The sequence below is a fragment of the Salvelinus alpinus genome, chromosome 1 (genome assembly GCF_045679555.1).
Source record: "Salvelinus alpinus chromosome 1, SLU_Salpinus.1, whole genome shotgun sequence".
NCBI classification, from domain to species: domain Eukaryota; kingdom Metazoa; phylum Chordata; class Actinopteri; order Salmoniformes; family Salmonidae; genus Salvelinus; species Salvelinus alpinus.
The window spans coordinates 17,576,937-17,599,487 of record NC_092086.1 but is presented as its reverse complement, the minus strand read 5'-3'; the positions used below and the strand labels follow the sequence as shown (position 1 = coordinate 17,599,487).

At 44.2% G+C, this 22,551-nt stretch overlaps 1 protein-coding gene across 3 annotated transcripts; it reads right to left on the bottom strand.

The window, feature by feature from the left end:
• Nucleotides 1–793: 793 nt before the first annotated feature.
• Nucleotides 794–18,461, bottom strand: LOC139573140 (monocarboxylate transporter 6-like). 3 transcript variants are annotated; one of them, XM_071396318.1, is made up of 6 exons: nucleotides 17,801–18,448; nucleotides 16,103–16,717; nucleotides 9,421–9,561; nucleotides 8,665–9,280; nucleotides 8,230–8,486; nucleotides 794–4,712 (listed from the first exon to the last, which is right to left on the bottom strand). In XM_071396318.1, the coding sequence occupies exons 2-6, from the start codon at nucleotides 16,671–16,673 to the stop codon at nucleotides 4,324–4,326; spliced, it is 1,974 nt and encodes a 657-aa protein (XP_071252419.1). In that variant the 5' UTR covers nucleotides 16,674–16,717; nucleotides 17,801–18,448; the 3' UTR covers nucleotides 794–4,323. The 3 variants fall into 3 exon arrangements, with proteins under 3 accessions (XP_071252419.1, XP_071252504.1, XP_071252585.1); XM_071396484.1 differs by having other exon boundaries at nucleotides 4,530–4,660; nucleotides 17,801–18,461; XM_071396403.1 differs by lacking the exon at nucleotides 17,801–18,448 and having other exon boundaries at nucleotides 16,103–17,788.
• Between the last annotated feature and the right edge of the window lie 4,090 nt (nucleotides 18,462–22,551).

Here is a 22,551-nt window from a genome sequence, read left to right as displayed (position 1 = left end):
GACCGTCACTGAAGACTGAACAGGGCCCTCCATATTAGCCCTTCATCGAAGACTGAAGAAGATACCTGACAACATGATTGAGTGATCAGGGCTTTCACTGTTTGGCCCAGGTTGGGGGAAGGAAATTGTGAAAAAGGAAGTTGAATTAGTCTATTAACTTTCAAGCCTCAAGCTACCAACATACTTCACCAACCATCATAGGAGCCGTCTCACTGAAAGGCCAACGATGACAATTGATCAGGTAATTGATCAGATAATTGATCAGGTCATTTTCAGATAATTGATCAGTTAATTGATCAGGTAACTGATCAGATATTTGACTGATCAGGGCTTCACTGGACACAGTCTTCAGTATTATGTGTTTACCAGAAAATAAAAATAAAAGTAGAAAAACTGGTTAGGTTAAAACAGACATGATAAGACATGACAAGAATCTGGGTTGTGAGTGACAGGACACGCTAATGGAGGCACGTCTTATACAGTATGTGGCAGAGTCTGGACAATATCTTAAAAAGTACACAATTTGACAAATAGGCTTCATTGGTAATTTTTCAAAACTGTCATTTGGCTGTCATGATGATTATTAAAACAACTGTACATAACACATTCCACAAGGTGGCGATAAAGGTGAGTGGAAGGAAATGAGACAGTAGAAGGAAGTGAATGACATCAGAGCTGTATTAACAAGAATTGTTGTATTAATGTTGAAGACCTATTCAATCTGATCCGTCCTCAAATTCAGATTATTATTATACAGTGATAAAACAAGACTGACACATGAACACAAATCAACTTACTTTTATAGAAAATGTTTAATATTCTGTAAACATTCAATATTAAATCTTCAGAAATAAGTTGACTAAAATACAAAATATTTGTATATCCTTTCATACATAAGGCTATTGTTTCATTTTCAGTTATATTAAGGCATCTAAGAAGTCACAGAGGATATTCAAAAAGGTGCAGGAATACATTCATAGCCATACTCAGTGTTGTCACGGTGACAGTGTACAAACAACCATAATCTCATCCTAAAGCCAAACAGTTAATTAAAGCACTAAATAGTTAGGTCGCCCATGTTATTGGCAGTACAATTTCCGCAATTCGTGAGTAACACTGCTCTAGCACAGGGTTGTCAAACTCATTTTGCCCTGCGGGCCGTATTCAGTCTTCACCAAGGTCTGGAGTGCCGCACTTAAAATGTGTATATATTGTCTTGGCGTCAAAATGTGCAAAATGCACTCTATCCATCGGCTTTGGAATTTTTGATGCTCCCTGACTGTCTAGCTTTCATTTTGTTGACTGTTATTGCTCGACAGAGTAAAGAGACTATAAATGTAGCTTTCATTTGGATGACTGTTAGCTAGCTGGACAGAGTGAAGAGACTATAAATGTAGCTTTCATTTGGATGACTGTTAGCCAGCTGGACAGAGTGAAGAGACTATAAATGTAGCTTTCATTATGATGACTGTTAGCCAGCTGGACAGAGTGAAGAGACTATAAATGTAGCTTTCATTTGGATGACTGTTAGCTAGCTGGACAGAGTGAAGAGACTATAAATGTAGCTTTCATTATGATGACTGTTAGCCAGCTGGACAGAGTGAAGAGACTATAAATGTAGCTTTCATTTGGATGACTGTTCGCTAGCTGGACAGAGTGAAGAGACTATAAATGTAGCTTTCATTTGGATGACTGTTAGCTAGCTGAACAGAGTGAAGAGACTATAAATGTAGCTTTCATTTGGATGACTGTTCGCTACCTGGACAGTGTGAAGAGACTATAAATGTAGCTTTCATTTGGATGACTGTTAGCTAGCTGGACAGAGTGAAGAGACTATAAATGTAGCTTTCATGATGATGACTGTTAGCTAGATGAACAGAGTGAAGAGACTATAAATGTAGCTTTCATTATGATGACTGTTAGCTAGCTGGACAGAGTGAAGAAACTATAAAATGTAGCTTTCATTATGATGACTGTTAGCCAGCTGGACAGAGTGAAGAGACTATAAATGTAGCTTTCATTATGATGACTGTTAGCCAGCTGGACAGAGTGAAGAGACTATAAATGTAGCTTTCATTTGGATGACTGTTCGCTAGCTGGACAGAGTGAAGAGACTATAAATGTAGCTTTCATTTGGATGACTGTTAGCTAGCTGAACAGAGTGAAGAGACTATAAATGTAGCTTTCATTTGGATGACTGTTCGCTACCTGGACAGTGTGAAGAGACTATAAATGTAGCTTTCATTTGGATGACTGTTAGCTAGCTGGACAGAGTGAAGAGACTATAAATGTAGCTTTCATGATGATGACTGTTAGCTAGATGAACAGAGTGAAGAGACTATAAATGTAGCTTTCATTATGATGACTGTTAGCTAGCTGGACAGAGTGAAGAAACTATAAAATGTAGCTTTCATTATGATGACTGTTAGCTAGCTGCACAGCGTGAAGAAACTAGATTTAGGTCCATTATCATTTCTAAATATTTATGGTTTGGTTTTAATCATTTAAATGTAGATTGAGATCGTTGTTAGTCAGAAAATTAGTAACAAATTCAAATATTTATTTGTGTGTACTACGAGCCGTATGTTAGACAGTTCTACTGTAGCGTCGACTAGTGGGCCGTATGTTAGACAGTTCTACTGTAGAGTCTACTAGTGGGCCGTATGTTAGACAGTTCTACTGTAGCGTCTACTAGTGGGCCGTATGGACGACAGTTCTACTGTAGCGTCTACTAGTGGGCCGTATGTTAGACAGTTCTACTGTAGAGTCTACTAGTGGGCCGTATGTTAGACAGTTCTACTGTAGAGTCTACTAGTGGGCCGTATGTTAGACAGTTCTACTGTAGCGTCTACTAGTGGGCCGTATGGACGACAGTCCTACTGTAGCGTCTACTAGTGGGCCGTATGTTAGACAGTTCTACTGTAGCGTCTACTAGTGGGCCGTATGTTAGACAGTTCTACTGTAGCGTCTACTAGTGGGCCGTATGTTAGACAGTTCTACTGTAGAGTCTACTAGTGGGCCGTATGTTAGACAGTTCTACTGTAGAGTCTACTAGTGGGCCGTATGTTAGACAGTTCTACTGTAGAGTCTACTAGTGGGCCGTATGTTAGACAGTTCTACTGTAGAGTCTACTAGTGGGCCGTATGTTAGACAGTTCTACTGTAGCGTCTACTAGTGGGCCGTATGTTAGACAGTTCTACTGTAGAGTCTACTAGTGGGCCGTATGTTAGACAGTTCTACTGTAGCGTCTACTAGTGGGCCGTATGTTAGACAGTTCTACTGTAGAGTCTACTAGTGGGCCGTATGTTAGACAGTTCTACTGTAGCGTCTACTAGTGGGCCGTATGTTAGACAGTTCTACTGTAGAGTCTACTAGTGGGCCGTATGGACGACAGTCCTACTGTAGCGTCTACTAGGGGGCCGTATGTTAGACAGTTCTACTGTAGCGTCTACTAGTGGGCCGTATGTTAGACAGTTCTACTGTAGAGTCTACTAGTGGGCCGTATGTTAGACAGTTCTACTGTAGAGTCTACTAGTGGGCCGTATGTTAGACAGTTCTACTGTAGCGTCTACTAGTGGGCCGTATGTTAGACAGTCCTACTGTAGCGTCTACTAGTGGGCCGTATGTTAGACAGTTCTACTGTAGAGTCTACTAGTGGGCCGTATGTTAGACAGTTCTACTGTAGAGTCTACTAGTGGGCCGTATGTTAGACAGTTCTACTGTAGCGTCTACTAGTGGGCCGTATGTTAGACAGTCCTACTGTAGCGTCTACTAGTGGGCTGTATGGACGACAGTTCTACTGTAGAGTCTACTAGACTGCTTGGTCAGCTTTTACAGCACTGTCATTCAGGGTCTGAATGAAATAGGGATGGTGTGTCATTCAGCCTCGTGTTTGTTGATGAAAACAGAAGATATTTATTGAAAAAAAGATGGTGGTGTATACTGTATATATAGAGAGAGGGAGAGACAGAGTGTGACTTCCAAATCCAGACTAGATCTGTGTGCAAACTCTTGTGTTGTGAATGCCTGGATACGTACGTACATACATAGGAATCACAGTGATAATAACAGTCGTGTATGTGTAACCTCCCTGTTCTTCCCTCTGAAGGCAGCAGACAGCAGGCACCACAGAGATCCTATCCTTCATTGGTTCATCATAGTGGGGGCGTTACACAGTGAGCAGTTCCTGTGATATGCTGCAGCTCCTACAGGCCAAGGCTCGTGGAAGGCTACCTCCTTACTTCATTCTGATTCTAGATGTAATTCTATGGCAGGCAGCTAGACAGTTTGTCTTACTGGGTTACACACGTGCATATTAGTACGTCACACGTTGGTGACACGTACAGTGTCCGCTGCTCTCCCTCCCTGTGTAGAAGGAACATGGCTGTACTGGCAGTCAGGGACTAGGCTGATAGCAGGCTTCCCTCCCTGTGTAGAAGGAACATGGCTGTACTGGCAGTCAGGGACTAGGCTGATAGCAGGCTTCCCTCCCTGTGTAGAAGGAACATGGCTGTACTGGCAGTCAGGGACTAGGATGATAGCAGGCTTCTGTTGGTATGCAGCAGGAGGACCTGCTCTCTTCTTCTCTTCCCTCTTCTTCTGTCTGTCCAGATAGTAGAACGCTCCGATCAGGAAGAGGCCAGAGGAGGAGACAATCACACTGCAGGCATGGAACACATAAGAGTAGTGTCCTGTACTGTCCACCAACATGCCTGGAAGAGAGGGACATGGCAACAGGCACAGTGTTAGGAAAGACTTGGGTAACACTTCATTTGAAGGGTACCTACATTACCATGTCATAACACGTTCATAACCACACAAAACAGTTCATAAGCTGTACATAAGCATTTCCTAGAAGGCTTGTATCAACAACCACACATGGTGCTATAACAGTGAAAGAACAGCTATATTTAAGTGTGTCAGTGTGTGTCCTCATAACACATTCCTCTGAACTGGATGCTAGTTCAGTACAGCTCTGCCAGGACCCGCTGAGCACAGGGCTAGTCGGCTACTACCAGGCGTTGACATTAGAGTTGCCATGGCGCTGGAAACCAGAGACCACCTTACTACCAGGCGTTGACATTAGAGTTGCCATGGCGCTGGAAACCAGAGACCACCTTAGGAGTTCAGCAGGGGTACACTAGGCCACGCCCTCCTCCAGTCAGCCTGCCCCAGAGCCGTTCCCTGTCGACCCTCCTACCCGCCTGACGCACGCACACACAGACACACACGCAAGCATACACACATTGTGGAAACCAGAGCACATGACCCATTCACATCCCCAGCTAGACATGGGAATCCAGTGGAAAGAACATTCCATTTCCCTGTGTGACAAAACTCAGACCCTCCCCAGTCCTCATATAACATAACAGGTTTATACTGGGCATAACTCATACCCTCCCCAGTCCTCATATAACATAACAGGTTTATACTGGGCATAACTCATACCCTCCCCAGTCCTCATATAACATAACAGGTTTATACTGGGCATAACTCAGACCCTCCCCAGTCCTCATATAACATAACAGGTTTATACTGGGCATAACTCATACCCTCCCCAGTCCTCATATAACATAACAGGTTTATACTGGGCATAACTCAGACCCTCCCCAGTCCTCATATAACATAACAGGTTTATAATGGGCATAACATTGATTCTGTACCACAGACAAAGAATCCACACATAGGACTTGAACAGATGCCATAGACTAGAAGACCATACATAGGACTTGAACAGATGCCATAGACTAGAAGATCATACATAGGACTTGAACAGATCCCATAGACTAGAAGACCATACATAGGACTTGAACAGATGCCATAGACTAGAAGACCACACATAGGACTTGAACAGATGCCATAGACTAGAAGACCATACATAGGACTTGAACAGATGCCATAGACTAGAAGACCATACATAGGACTTGAACAGATGCCATAGACTAGAAGACCATACATAGGACTTGAACAGATGCCATAGACTAGAAGACCATACATAGGACTTGGAACAGATGCCAAAGACTAGAAGACCACACATAGGACTTGAACAGATGCCATAGACTAGAAGACCATACATAGGACTTGAACAGATGCCATAGACTAGAAGACCATACATAGGACTTGAACAGATCCCATAGACTAGAAGACCATACATAGGACTTGAACAGATGCCATAGACTAGAAGACCATACATAGGACTTGAACAGATGCCATAGACTAGAAGACCATACATAGGACTTGAACAGATGCCATAGACTAGAAGACCATACATAGGACTTGAACAGATGCCATAGACTAGAAGACCATACATAGGACTTGAACAGATGCCATAGACTAGAAGACCATACATAGGACTTGAACAGATGCCATAGACTAGAAGACCATACATAGGACTTGAACAGATGCCATAGACTAGAAGACCATACATAGGACTTGAACAGATGCCATAGACTAGAAGACCATACATAGGACTTGAACAGATGCCATAGACTAGAAGACCACACATAGGACTTGAACAGATGCCATAGACTAGAAGACCACACATAGGACTTGAACAGATGCCATAGACTAGAAGACAACACATAGGACTTGAACAGATGCCATAGACTAGAAGACCATACATAGGACTTGAACAGATGCCATAGACTAGAAGACAACACATAGGACTTGAACAGATGCCATAGACTAGAAGACCATACATAGGACTTGAACAGATGCCATAGACTAGAAGACCATACATAGGACTTGAACAGATGCCATAGACTAGAAGACCATACATAGGACTTGAACAGATGCCATAGACTAGAAGACCATACATAGGACTTGAACAGATGCCATAGACTAGAAGACCATACATAGGACTTGAACAGATGCCATAGACTAGAAGACCATACATAGGACTTGAACAGATCCCATAGACTAGAAGACCATACATAGGACTTGAACAGATGCCATAGACTAGAAGACCATACATAGGACTTGAACAGATGCCATAGACTAGAAGACCATACATAGGACTTGAACAGATGCCATAGACTAGAAGACCATACATAGGACTTGAAAAGATGCCATAGACTAGAAGACCATACATAGGACTTGAACAGATGCCATAGACTAGAAGACCATACATAGGACTTGAACAGATGCCATAGACTAGAAGACCATACATAGGACTTGAACAGATGCCATAGACTAGAAGACCACACATAGGACTTGAACAGATGCCATAGACTAGAAGACCATACATAGGACTTGAACAGATGCCATAGACTAGAAGACCATACATAGGACTTGAACAGATGCCATAGACTAGAAGACCACACATAGGACTTGGAACAGATGCCATAGACTAGAAGACCATACATAGGACTTGGAACAGATGCCATAGACTAGAAGACCATACATAGGACTTGAACAGATGCCATAGACTAGAAGACCATACATAGGACTTGAACAGATGCCATAGACTAGAAGACCATACATAGGACTTGAACAGATGCCATAGACTAGAAGACCATACATAGGACTTGAACAGATGCCATAGACTAGAAGACCATACATAGGACTTGAACAGATGCCATAGACTAGAAGACCATACATAGGACTTGAACAGATGCCATAGACTAGAAGACCATACATAGGACTTGAACAGATGCCATAGACTAGAAGACCATACATAGGACTTGAACAGATGCCATAGACTAGAAGACCATACATAGGACTTGAACAGATGCCATAGACTAGAAGACCATACATAGGACTTGAACAGATGCCATAGACTAGAAGACCATACATAGGACTTGAACAGATGCCATAGACTAGAAGACCATACATAGGACTTGAACAGATCCCATAGACTAGAAGACCATACTGTACCAAACACTTTATTACTTAGATTTTTTACTTGTCTTGTAAGGTCTACCTACACCTGTTGTATTCGGCACATTTACCACACACCCCTATAGCCCCTACAGTGGTGTACCACACACCCCTATAGCCCCCACAGTGGTGTACCACACCCCCCTATAGCCCCCACAGTGGTGTACCACACACCCCTATTGCCCCCGCAACCCTCCCCCACTCCCCAGATAGCATATGAACATGTCATAAGCAATGTAAAAAATATATACATAATTGAAGAAAATTAGCTGTAAAACTGAAAATGTTTATCTTTGTCCCATGGCAAAATGTGTAGTAGTACAATCCTGACAGGCGCAATACACACAGTACCTGCGAGCGGCGGTCCAATCAGCAGTGTTCCACTCTCTAACATACTGATGAGACCCAGGGCAGAGGGGAACCGGCTCATCTCCACCGTCTCCATCAGCACCGTGAACAGCAGAGAGCCAATCACAGACATGGACAGACCAAAGATGACCACGTAGACCAGGAGCACGGGGAAGGTGGCGGCAGCACCACAGATACTGTTACTCAGCCCGTTGACCAGGAGGGCTACCGCAAACACATACACAAAACAGCCACTGCCCCTGAGAGGAGGAGGAGGAGGAAGAGGAGGAGGAGGAAGAGAAGACCAATTTATTATCCATATTCATTTTCAGATCACATCATTTTTTATTAAATGTTTTCTTGCTTGGGATTTGAACCAGCAACCCTCCGGTCCAGTTGCTGACCCACTCCTAACCTCTAACATCCAGGCTACAGTACCTGAAGCGCGGCAGGCCGAAGAAGACAGCCGCCACGGGTCTCACAGCAATGTTAACCAGGCCCAGTATGGCCATCAGTAGCGCGGCTCGGTCCTGTTCCATACCATTGGCTGTAGCATAGGGCACCAGGTAGATCAGGGGAACTACAAACCCCAACATCATCCACGTCACTCCCAGGGCGTAGGCACGGTAACGAGGGTTACTGACCAACAGGTCAAAGGCCATGTGTCTCCGTAGGAACACGACAAGGTCACTGAACGCTGTCCTAAGTCTTGCCTTAAGTCCCTCCTTCTCCTGTTGGAGAGGACCTTTGATTGGTTGCTTGCTGAGCCCCTGGGCAGCTTTGTTAGTGAGTATCCTCTGGGCTCCACTGTGTTTGGCCCCCAGGGGCCTCATGACAGCCCCACACACACAGCAGTTCAACAGCAGCCCTCCCAGGACCAGGAAGCTGCCTCTCCAGCCAAACTGGCCCAGCAGGAAGTTGGCCAGCAGGGGTAAGGTGCTGAGGCCCAGGGCCGTGCCGGTGGACGACAGGGCATTGGCAAACGCCCGCCGCCTCAAAAAGTAGTGGCCCATCATGGTCACAGAGGGCTGGAAGGACAGGCAGAACCCCAACCCTGTATGAGGAGGACAGAGGAACTGATGAGGATGACTCATAATGCCCCATAGAAAGAAGGAGAGATGTCTTATATTGGTGGGTTTATAGTGTGTGTGTGTGTGTGTGTGTGTGTGTGTGTGTATTCGTGCGCCCTCTGACCTGCGATGATGCTGGTGATGTAGAGTTCTGTGATGGTTCTGGCGAGGGCACTGACCACCATGCCTAGTCCACTCAGAACCCCTCCCACCATCACCGTTACCCGGCAACCAAACCGTTCCACGAGCACGCTGCATAGTGGACCTGGAGACAGGAAAACAACGTTCAATCACAATACACACACACACACACACACACACACACACACACACACACACACACACACACCTGGAGAGACAGGAAAACAATGTTCAATCACAATATACATACACGCACACACACACACACACACACACACACACACGGGGAGACAGGAAAACAATGTTCAATCACAATATACACATACACACCACACACTCCCCAAAAGCATACAATGGACTGATTAGCATATCAGATCACAATAATTAGCATCATCAATGCATTATCACTGAACATGGAACAATAGTCTGCAAAAAGAGGACGCTGTTTATTTCCACTAAAACACAGCTGATGAAACCCACTCTGTAATGTCATTCAGCAGACACTTCCTCCCAATGCTGGGAACGTCTGGTGGACCAAAGCTTCAAACTAAAACACTACAAAGCAGTTCACTCCCCAGTCGGCCAGACTTGTTAGTTGGCGTTACAGGCTTATGTATATGTGCTAACCACAGTTAGCCTGGGAAAAGGTCACGAGGTTACCCACACTGTGACAGGTGGCTATGTGTGCAGGCTCTTACAATAATGCGGTCAGAAACACATGATCTGAATGATCATCTTCCAGCTCTTCAATCCAACTCTCCAAGACAGACCGAAGCTTACAGGAGTACCTATCAGGCTAATTGATTCAAACGAACATGAGATTCAGAGTACTGAGAACTCTTGGTACTGTCTTTGATGTGGGAATAATGAGTCCATTCTTTGTGCCGTCTCATCTGTGCTCGTGTCATGATAATGTCTGCTCCAGTCATGTGGTCTAGTCTAGTCTCTGTCATGATAATGTCTGCTCCAGTCATGTGGTCTAGTCTAGTCTCTGTCATGATAATGTCTGCTCCAGTCATGTGGTCTAGTCTGGTCTCTGTCATGATAATGTCTGCTCCAGTCATGTGGTCTAGTCTAGTCTCTGTCATGATAATGTCTGCTCCAGTCATGTGGTCTAGTCTGGTCTCTGTCATGATAATGTCTGCTCCAGTCATGTGGTCTAGTCTAGTCTCTGTCATGATAATGTCTGCTCCAGTCATGTGGTCTAGTCTAGTCTCTGTCATGATAATGTCTGCTCCAGTCATGTGGTCCAGTCTGGTCTCTGTCATGATAATGTCTGCTCCAGTCATGTGGTCTAGTCTGGTCTCTGTCATGATAATGTCTGCTCCAGTCTTGTGGTCCAGTCTGGTCTTTGTCATGATAATGTCTGCTCCAGTCATGTGGTCCAGTCTATCATGATAATGTCTGCTCCAGTCATGTGGTCTAGTCTGGTCTCTGTCATGATAATGTCTGCTCCAGTCATGTGGTCTAGTCTGGTCTCTGTCATGATAATGTCTGCTCCAGTCTTGTGGTCCAGTCTGGTCTCTGTCATGATAATGTCTGCTCCAGTCATGTGGTCCAGTCTGGTCTTTGTCATGATAATGTCTGCTCCAGTCATGTGGTCCAGTCTATCATGATAATGTCTGCTCCAGTCGTGTGGTCCAGTCTGGTCTCTGTCATGATAATGTCTGCTCCAGTCATGTGGTCCAGTCTGGTCTCTGTCATGATAATGTCTGCTCCAGTCATGTGGTCCAGTCTGGTCTTTGTCATGATAATGTCTGCTCCAGTCATGTGGTTCAGTCTGGTCTCTGTCATGATAATGTCTGCTCCAGTCATGTGGTCTAGTCTGGTCTCTGTCATGATAATGTCTGCTCCAGTCATGTGGTCTAGTCTGGTCTCTGTCATGATAATGTCTGCTCCAGTCATGTGGTCTAGTCTGGTCTCTGTCATGATAATGTCTGCTCCAGTCATGTGGTGTAGTCTGGTCTCTGTCATGATAATGTCTGCTCCAGTCATGTGGTCCAGTCTGGTCTCTGTCATGATAATGTCTGCTCCAGTCATGTGGTCCAGTCTGGTCTCTGTCATGATAATGTCTGCTCCAGTCATGTGGTCTAGTCTGGTCTCTGTCATGATAATGTCTGCTCCAGTCATGTGGTCCAGTCTGGTCTTTGTCATGATAATGTCTGCTCCAGTCATGTGGTCTAGTCTGGTCTCTGTCATGATAATGTCTGCTCCAGTCATGTGGTCTAGTCTGGTCTCTGTCATGATAATGTCTGCTCCAGTCTTGTGGTCCAGTCTGGTCTTTGTCATGATAATGTCTGCTCCAGTCATGTGGTCCAGTCTATCATGATAATGTCTGCTCCAGTCATGTGGTCTAGTCTGGTCTCTGTCATGATAATGTCTGCTCCAGTCATGTGGTCTAGTCTGGTCTCTGTCATGATAATGTCTGCTCCAGTCTTGTGGTCCAGTCTGGTCTCTGTCATGATAATGTCTGCTCCAGTCATGTGGTCCAGTCTGGTCTTTGTCATGATAATGTCTGCTCCAGTCATGTGGTCCAGTCTATCATGATAATGTCTGCTCCAGTCGTGTGGTCCAGTCTGGTCTCTGTCATGATAATGTCTGCTCCAGTCATGTGGTCCAGTCTGGTCTCTGTCATGATAATGTCTGCTCCAGTCATGTGGTCCAGTCTGGTCTTTGTCATGATAATGTCTGCTCCAGTCATGTGGTTCAGTCTGGTCTCTGTCATGATAATGTCTGCTCCAGTCATGTGGTCTAGTCTGGTCTCTGTCATGATAATGTCTGCTCCAGTCATGTGGTCTAGTCTGGTCTCTGTCATGATAATGTCTGCTCCAGTCATGTGGTGTAGTCTGGTCTCTGTCATGATAATGTCTGCTCCAGTCATGTGGTCCAGTCTGGTCTCTGTCATGATAATGTCTGCTCCAGTCATGTGGTCCAGTCTGGTCTCTGTCATGATAATGTCTGCTCCAGTCATGTGGTCTAGTCTGGTCTCTGTCATGATAATGTCTGCTCCAGTCATGTGGTCCAGTCTGGTCTTTGTCATGATAATGTCTGCTCCAGTCATGTGGTCTAGTCTGGTCTCTGTCATGATAATGTCTGCTCCAGTCATGTGGTCTAGTCTGGTCTCTGTCATGATAATGTCTGCTCCAGTCATGTGGTGTAGTCTGCTCTCTGTCATGATAATGTCTGCTCCAGTCATGTGGTCCAGTCTGGTCTCTGTCATGATAATGTCTGCTCCAGTCATGTGGTCCAGTCTGGTCTCTGTCATGATAATGTCTGCTCCAGTCATGTGGTCTAGTCTGGTCTCTGTCATGATAATGTCTGCTCCAGTCATGTGGTCCAGTCTGGTCTTTGTCATGATAATGTCTGCTCCAGTCATGTGGTCTAGTCTGGTCTCTAAGAATGTTCCTTAGTCCTGGGTGAACCCTATCCCTCCCTCCCTCCAGCTCTTTGTTAGTCTCCCTAGGCAGATGGGTTGCCTCCCACATGAACAGTGTTCTGACATACGCTTTGGCCCTAGGTCTGGGACTTCCGAGACTATTTCTGAAACTATCCCTCCATCCCCCCTCAGTCTCTCCTTCCATCTCTCCCTCCATCCACACTCTATCTCTCCCTCTGTCCCTACAACCATCCCTCCCTTTCATCTCTCCCTCCGTCTCCTCCAGATTAATTCGGTTTAAAACCAACCCTGTACACTGGAAAATCATTGCAGCCTTGAAAATCATAATATCTTGGTCCAACTGAAAAAAAATCCCCAGTTTGACACACAGGAACTACAGTCATTTCCCCAATACGACACATGATGCTGGTTCTCACCAGTTGATGACTGCTAGCCGAGAACACAGACTTACATTTTAGTCATTTAGCAGATACTCTTATCCAGAGCAACTTACAGTGGTGAGAGCATATATTTTCATACTGGTCCCCCGTGGGAATCAAACCTACAACCCTGGTGTTGGAAGCACCATGCTCTACCAACTGAGACACACCAGACCACACACATATTTAACCTTTGACAACTAGAAATGAAGAAAACACTGACATTACGCAACAATAATTTCATGAATTCAGAATTTACAGTCATGACATCGGATCAACAGGATGTTTAATATCGATGGATCAGCTGGAGGTCTAACATCGATGGATCAACAGGAGGTCTAATATCGATGGATCAACAGGAGGTCTAATATCGATGGATCAACAGGAGGTCTAATATCGATGGATCAGCTGGAGGTTTAATATCGATGGATCAGCTGGAGGTTTAATATCGATGGATCAACAGGAGGTCTAATATCGATGGATCAACTGGAGGTCTAATATCGATGGATCAACAGGAGGTCTAATATCGATGGATCAACAGGAGGTCTAACATCGATGGATCAACAGGAGGTCTAATATCGATGGATCAACAGGAGGCTTAATATCGATGGATCAACAGGAGGTTTAATATCGATGGATCAACAGGAGGTCTAATATCGATGGATCAACAGGAGGTCTAATATCGATGGATCAACAGGAGGTTTAATATCGATGGATCAACAGGAGGTTTAATATCGATGGATCAACAGGAGGTTTAATATCGATGGATCAGCTGGAGGTTTAATATCGATGGATCAACAGGAGGTCTAATATCGATGGATCAACAGGAGGTCTAATATCGATGGATCAACAGGAGGTCTAATATCGATGGATCAACAGGAGGCTTAATATCGATGGATCAACAGGAGGCTTAATATCGATGGATCAACAGGAGGTTTAATATCGATGGATCAACAGGAGGCTTAATATCGATGGATCAGCTGGAGGTCTAATATCGATGGATCAGCTGGAGGTCTAATATCGATGGATCAACAGGAGGTCTAATATCGATGGATCAACAGGAGGTCTAATATCGATGGATCAACAGGAGGTCTAATATCGATGGATCAACAGGAGGTTTAATATCGATGGATCAACAGGAGGTTTAATATCGATGGATCAACAGGAGGTTTACTATCGATGGATCAACAGGAGGTCTAATATCGATGGATCAACAGGAGGTCTAATATCGATGGATCAACAGGAGGTCTAATATCGATGGATCAACAGGAGGTTTACTATCGATGGATCAACAGGAGGTTTAATATCGATGGATCAACAGGAGGTTTAATATCGATGGATCAACTGGAGGTCTAACATCGATGGTCTACGGTCCAGAATGAGTAAAAGGCTTACTGTAAATAAGTAAGGACTATCCAATATCCAATCACACTATCCAATCACTCAAGTGAATCACCAAATAACGTTCCTTTTCAACATATCATATTACTTCAGTGAATCACCATTTAATGCTCCTCTTGGCTTTAGTCCTCCTCAGCAGGAAGAGAAAGAGGAGGAACAGGAGGGAGGGTCAGGGTGATAGAAAGAGGAGGAATGAGAGGGAGGGAGGGTCAGAATGATAGAAAGAGAGGAACAGGAGAGAGGGTCAGGGTGATAGAAAGAGGAGGAATGAGGGAGGGAGGGTCAGGGTGATAGAAAGAGGAGGAATGAGGGAGGGAGGGTCAGGGTGATAGAAAGAGGAAGAAAGAGGGAGGGAGGGTCAGGATGATAGAAAGAGGAGGAATGAGAGGGAGGGAGGGTCAGGATGATAGAAAGAGGAGGAATGAGAGGGAGGGAGGGTCAGGGTGATAGAAAGAGGAGGAATGAGAGGGAGGGAGGGTCAGGATGATAGAAAAAGGAGGAATGAGAAGGAGAGAGGGTCAGGATGATAGAAAGAGGAGGAATGAGGGAGGGTGATAGATAAATATACATTGGGCCACCAGAACAATGGACTACTGGTCCTGTCTGTCCCGTTTGGCCCTGAGCTACCGCCCTGTAATAACAAACAGAGTCTGAGTCACACACAACCCAACACACAAACACACTGCGGCACGTCTGAACCTGGGCCGTCCGTTCTCACACACACGGGCCCGAACAGACAGCATCCGCAGTGTTACCAGAACTCTTCACCTAACCTCTCACCCTTACTCTAAACACACAGCCTGCAAGGAAACACCCTATACTCCCTCTGTGTGTCCAGTGTGTGTCCAGTGTGTGTGTGGTACATCTGACCCTGGGCCGTTCCCACAGGCGCAGGGTCACGGAAAGAGACACAGAGTTTCCAGAAATCTTCACCCTAACCCCTCAACTTTACTGTAAATCTACAGCCTGACAGAAAAACTGACTAACACTTCATCTGTGTGTGTCCTGTGGGTTTGTGTCGAGTGTGTGTGTGTGTGTGTGTGTGTGTGTATTTCTGTGTCAACATACATTGAGGTGAAAGATAACATAAAATGAATCATTAACCTGTAGTACTGTTTCATTGCAACATACTGTTATGTATTGGAAGTAGACCTACTTCAATCAGCCAAATAAAGACACTACAATAAATGTGTACAATCCTACAATGACAACGACAGTTAGCATCGCTACCACCAGTGTGTGTGAGAGAGAGAGAGGGTGATAGAGGGTGAGAGAGAGAGGGTGAGAAAGAGAGAGAGGGTGATAGAGGGTGTGAAAGAGAGAGAGGGAGAGAGAGGGTGATAGAGGGTGATAGAGAGAGAGGGGTGATAGAGGGTGAGAGAGAGAGAGAGGGTGTGTGTTCAATCATGCAACAATGCCTCAATGTACAATGACAGAAGCATCCTCACCACCAGCGTGCAGCACAGCAGTCATGATAGCAGGCACCCAGGACGTCTCTGTGTTGCTGGAGCTGAACTCAGCCTGTAGCTCTGTGTAAAAGATACCAATACAGGAAGGGAAGGCCAGCGTTAGAGCCAGGACCAGGATAGTAGCCACCAGCACTACCCAGCCCCAGCCCCCATCCGGGGCCACCTGTTGGGCATACCCGTTCCCAGACAGCCCAGCCCCTGGTTCTCCAGTTGGGCCATTGTGGGGTGGTAACCCAGTAAGGTGGTGGTGTTGGAGGGAACCCTCCTCCTCCTCCTCCTCTTCCTCCTGCTCCTCCGAGTTACTGTCTGTGCTCCTCCTCACAGTACTGTGGTTCACCCCGGTCCAGTCCTGAGACGTCTGTGTCTCTACCACATCCTCAGATCCCCTGGACCCCTCTGCCCTAACCTCGGGTCCCTTAGGCCCCTGGGGGCCCTCTCCTCCACTACCCCTCCTCAGCAGGACTGTGTCGCCCTGGGTCTGGTTTTGTCTGGTCCTCTGGGTCCTGTGGGTCTGGTTCTGTCTGGCCTCCAACTCCACCCCTTCTGTCATCCTGCCTAGCTGGCTGTGGACTGGGCCTTCTGCTGATCAGCTTCCTGAGTGGAGGATAACAGGGAGGGAAGGAGGGATAGATGAGATGGAGGGAAGGAGAGAGGGATAAGAAAAAGGGTGGGAAGGAGGTAGAAAAAGAGAGCATGAGAGAGAAAGAGAGAGAGAGAGAGAGAGAGAGAGAGAGAGAGAGAGAGAGGTGTCTGATGTTGTTAGTTACTCAGAGGCAGCAGCTGCCCTGGCTGGCTGTGGTATTGGCCCCGTGTCTAAACAGCCACTGATAATGGATGCAGAGGAACAAAGCAAAGCATGACAGCCTCACTGGCTGAAGATATATTGTAAATTGATTAACTTGAGTAAATGTTTTCCATGAATACCCCCAAAAATAGGCTATTAGACAGATCCTTTCTACCAATGCTTAAAGTGTGTATAAGAGATCCATCTGTCTCAACTCACTCACTGTTGCACACCACTATTTCTACTGCACATCATCATCTGCACATCTATCACTCCAGTGTTAATTTGCTAAATTGTAATTTCTTCACTACTATGGCCTATTTATTGCCTTACCTCCTTACTCCATTTGCACACACTGTATGTAGACTTTTTCTATTGTGTACGTTTGTTTTTGTGTAACTCTGTTTTGTTGTTTGTGTCGCACTGCTTTGCTTTATCTTGGCCAGGTCGCAGTTGTAAATGAGAACTTGTTCTCAACTGGCCTACCTGGTTAAATAAAGGTGAAATAAATATATATATAAATACTTTTTTTTTTAAATCACCAATTAGCCTCAACGACTACCTACCATATACATGGTAAATAGACTAATAACATGGATGCATAGTCTATTGCTATAGCTGTAATAAAGTCATATGCAATTGTACATTTAAATAGATTTGAACAGATAAGCAATCTAAATACAAGTAATGTGGCACTCCCATTGATTAAAATAATAAATGCATATGGCTGTAACCTATCCTACACAAATCCCGTTGGTTTTCCTACCTGGAGTGTCCCTGGTCAGCCCGTCAAAACACGGCGAGATACTTTACCATTATCACGTCGATGAAGTCAGTGGGTGTTAGCATAATGCATTTACCATGAATACGATTATATCACTTTTCACAATTACCCTTAGTCGCGCAGCATCACCAATGTTTCCCCGATGTCCATGTCTGGGCGTCAGCACAGAACGCTTTAAGTCGCCCGCGGTACCATAGGATGTGTGTGCAGACACAAAACGTATGCCTCTCAATCAGGTGGCGTTGCGTAAACTCGCAGTTCTTTCAAAAACGCTGTCAAATCAAAACCTGGAGAACACCCGATGATTCAATCGCCTCTCTTGTTCTCAACTTTAATTTGCCGGTCTGCCTGGCAGAAAGCCAGCAAGCTCAGTCACAGCACTGGATAGGACAAATCTCCCCGGAACCAATATTATCCAACCAGCTTGCCTACAGACAAGCCGTCAACAAAAATCCCCCTTTGTCATTATTGTAATCCCCAGGACTCGTGTTCACTTAATCTAAACTACTTCATAATAAATACAGAATTATCAAGATTAGGTTTACCATATAAAGCCCGGTTGGCTGTTTATCGTATAGTTTCTCGTCAGAGGTCCCTTGCGAATTTGTCTCCATGGGAACAGAACAGCCGGGTTTCTGGTTTGCACCTGCAGCTCTACAGGATATCTGACCGCAATAAATCTAGAATAATTGTAACAATCATTGGCCATTTTGGAAACTAACATAACCTTTTACGCAATATATTGCAATAGGTCTAGGCTAAATAATGATATTAACATTGTCAGATGACATTTGTCATAGCCTGTCCCCGATAATGCAATTTACAATCACGGGCGGTTCCAGCTTGTATGGCTCCCTGGGCGAACCCCCGACATTTGGAACAGCACAAATAAATAATCATAACATTTAAAACTATATAAATATACAAAATATATACAAAAATACGCCTCATAAATATAAAAAATAAGTAACAAAGTCAAATAGAAACAAATGTTAGTATATAAATACAAAATATAATCAAATTATTACACTATTCATTTATTAAGTTGTCTGCTCGGGGATTCGATCCAGCAACTTTTCGGCTACTGGCCCAACCACTAGCCTACCTGCCGCCCTAGGCGTAAGACACCCCAAAAGACTGAATATATTACAAAATATACAAAATATCAGCATACTATATACGTTTTTTTAAGTAGCTGCATACCTTTATCTTTTGCCGTTTCTCTTCTTCTTTCCTCTTTTTCCTAAACTGATGGCTTAGACCTTTTCCTGGGCGGCTGCCCATGTCACCCATACCGAAATCCCTGGGCGGCTGCCCATGTCACCCATACCGAAATCCGCTACTGTTTACAATAATTAGGCCTAAATAAGCCATACCAAAAAATATATTAACCTAGTGATGCAAAACGCAACAATTTCAAAGATTTTACTGAGTTACTGTTCATATAAGGAAATCAGTCAATTGAAATAAATGAATTAGGCTTTAATCTATGGATCTTACATGACTGGGAATACAGACAGATACGCATCTGTTGGTCACAGAAAAAAAGAGTAGGGGCATGGATCAGAAAACCAGTCAGTATCTGATGTGACCACCATTGGCCTCATGCAGCGCAACACATCTCATTTGAATAGAGTTGAACAGGCTGTTGATTGTGGCCTGTGGAATGTTGTCCCACTCCTCTTCGATGGCTGTGCGAATATGTTGGATATTGGTTGAACTGAAACATCCTGTCCTACACGTCAATCCAGAGCATCCCAAACAAGCTCAATGGGTATGTCACCCTGGTGAGTATGCAGGCAATGGAAGAACTGGGACAGTTTACGCTTCCAGGAATTGTGTGCAGATCCTTGCGGCATGGGGCCGTGCATTATCATGCTAAAACATGAGGTGATGGCGGTGGCTGACTGGCACGACAATGGGCCTCAGGATGTGGTCACGGTTTCTCTGTGCATTCAACGTGTCATCGATAAAATGCAATCATGTTCATTGTCTGTAGCTTATGCCTGCCCATACCATAACCCCACCGCCACCATGGGGCGCTCTGTTTATAATGTTGACATCAGGAAATCACTCGCCCACACGATGCCATTCACGTGGTCTGCGGTTGTGAGGCTGGTTGGACGCACTGCCAAATTCTCTAAAACTACGTTGAATGCAGCTTATGGTAGAGTAATTAACAACAGCTCTGGTGGACATTCCTGAAGTCAACATGCCAATTGCACTCTCCCTCAAAACTCTGTGGCATTGTGTTGTGTGGCAAAACTACACATTTTATTCTACCTTTATTTCAACAAGGAACACAGACTGAGACCAAGGTCTCTTTTACAGCTGGGCCCTGCGTATACATGTTTACACATACAATTTAGGTACAATGATTAAAAAAACTAAACAAGACAAACAAAACGATCACAGATAATACAAAAAAATAAAATAAATACAACAGATTACATTTAAACAGGTTATTCTACAAACAGCACAAGAACCTGCATTACCCGAAACAGTTACAAGCAATACAAAAATAAAAATGCTCCAATAAATATTTAAAATGGGCAACAGGGGGATAAGAGTCTCAAGTTTAAGTTTAGTCTGCAGGCTATTCCATAGGCAAGGAGCGTAACAGGAAAAGGCAGCCATACCCAACTCTGTGGAGGTCGCATGGACCTCAAGTGTAATCCATGTTGAGACCTGGTTTTAGGAATTATAATTATAATATTGATGAGTGATGATAAATAAGAAGGAAGTTTATTCAGAAGTGCTTTATAGACAAACACGAGAGCATGTTGTTCTCGTCTCACGGACAGCGAAGTCCAACCCACATTATGATATAAAACACAGTGGTGAGTTCTGTAGCTAGCACCCGTAATAAACCTAAGTGCGCAATGATAAGTAGCATCCAGCGATTTAAGTGTTGATGCCGTAGCATGCATGTAAATAATATCCCCATAATCTATAACGGACATAAAAGTAGCTTGCACAATGTGTCTTCTATGTGTAGAGGACAAACAAGTCCTGTTTCTATAGAGGAAGCCTAGCTTGATTTTTAGCCGTTTACAAAGTTCATCAATATGCATTTTAAAAGACAGTTTATCATCCAACCATATCCCTAAGTATTTATATGCAGAGACCTGATTCATTTTAGAGTGGCCTTTTATTGTCTCCAGCACCTGTGTAATGATCATGCTGTTTAATCAGCTTCTTGATATGCCACACCTGTCAGGTGGATGGAATTATCTTGGCAAAGGACAAATTCTCACTAACAGGGATTTGAAAATAAATCTGTGCACAACATTTTAGAGAAATACGTTTTTTGAGTTTATGGAACAATTCTGGGATATTTTATTTCAACTCTTGAAACATGGGAACCAACACTTTACATGTTACGTTTATATTTTAGTTCAGTGTGGAATAAAACACCGACCAGCTGACTTTTCCTGAGCTGCTGCCAGAAAGAAAAGACATCCTGAACTTTCTGTCAGACTCAGTGTTGTGACACATCTCAGAAGAATTCACAGCTTTAGTTGACAGTAAGTATCATCTCCCATTGTTCTGATGCCTTTAAAATCTGTCCTTGTGACCTTGGGGGCTCAAGTGGTCAGGAGGCAGACAGTATACCTGAGTGTCCTTGGGGGCTCAAGTGGTCAGGAAGCAGACAGTATACCTGAGTGTTCTGCAGTGTTCCACTCTGAAACAATGTGGACGCCTTGAGATACCCCTTTCCTGCAGTCAAATGACCAGATCGCCCTCTAGTGGCCGCATGGGTGGAATTTGATTGTTTTTCATAATTTAATAATTAATACACTTTTTTATTTAAAAAAAAATCAGGTGTTTCTATGGCAAACGGTTTTGTTAAATTACTGTATTCTGTGATGCATATAAAGTTTAATATTGGGATGCAAACTCAAACTTGAATACATTTAAACTCTACCGTATATCTGACATGGTAGAGGTGTCTTCTTCTTTGTTAAGCCCATAACCATGTGTGTGAGGTGTATACTTTTGTTTCAAAGTAAATGTGTTTAAGACTACCAAGAAAACCCACTGTGTGACCCTGATTTAGCCCCTGCAGTAAAAGGTTAACTCACTTGTTGCTGAGAGAAGTCTACACTCAGGTGACTGTAGTGTCATGGCTACCACTCACACAACGTCATGTGTAATCCAGTAGTCTATGTATAGACCTATAATATAAAGGAGCGGTAGTTCATTTCAAGAGATGATGAAATCCTTGTTTTTCTTTCTAGGCCAGTGATGTAGGCCTGCCATGTTATTGTAAAACCTCTTCATAGGCTAACCCCACGTACTGAGGACCAGATAATCAAACATTTCACCAGGATATTTTTGTCAAGAGGACTTTTTAAAATTATTAGTCAACACAGCTCCACCCTGTTCACTTCCCATCAAGCACAGGGATGACATCAGCTACTCACCTAAATGTCTAGTTTCAGTGGAAATGAGTAGGCCTACATTAAAGTCTACCTGTCTGTCAGGTAGCTGTTTTGTCTTTGCAGACAGGTCTGTGTAAACTGAGGAGGCAGATGCTGGCTAACCAAGGAAGTAACCCAAGTAATCTGTTTACGTTACTAACTTACTAATGACTGAGTTACGAATTACTTTTGTCATTTAATCTGACTACAAATCTGAGGTAATCAGCCCAAACCCGTTGACCACATCCCATCAGGCCCATGTGGACTCTGAGGGGGGGGGTGTTTTGTCTAGTCTACCTTTGGCAGACCTTGAGCTACTCAGTTACCACTTATTGTCTTGGCTGATCTGTTCAGGATTCAGGATACAGTCTGTGGGGTCCCACCCTGGCCTCAACATTACTGGCAGTAGCGAAGGAAAACATTTACTATAGTTGAT

What these genes read in the sequence shown, in the direction of transcription:
- LOC139573140 (XM_071396318.1), bottom strand. Translation starts at nt 16,673, where the DNA reads ATGACAGAAGGGGTGGAGTTGGAGGCCAGACAGAACCAGACCCACAGG. An exon ending in TGCTGTGCTGCACGCTGGTG is followed by an intron (nt 9,562 to 16,102) that starts GTGAGGATGCTT and finishes TCCTGTCTCCAG; the next exon opens with GTCCACTATGCAGCGTGCTC. An exon ending in GATTGGACCGCCGCTCGCAG is followed by an intron (nt 4,713 to 8,229) that starts GTACTGTGTGTA and finishes CCTCTCTTCCAG; the next exon opens with GCATGTTGGTGGACAGTACA.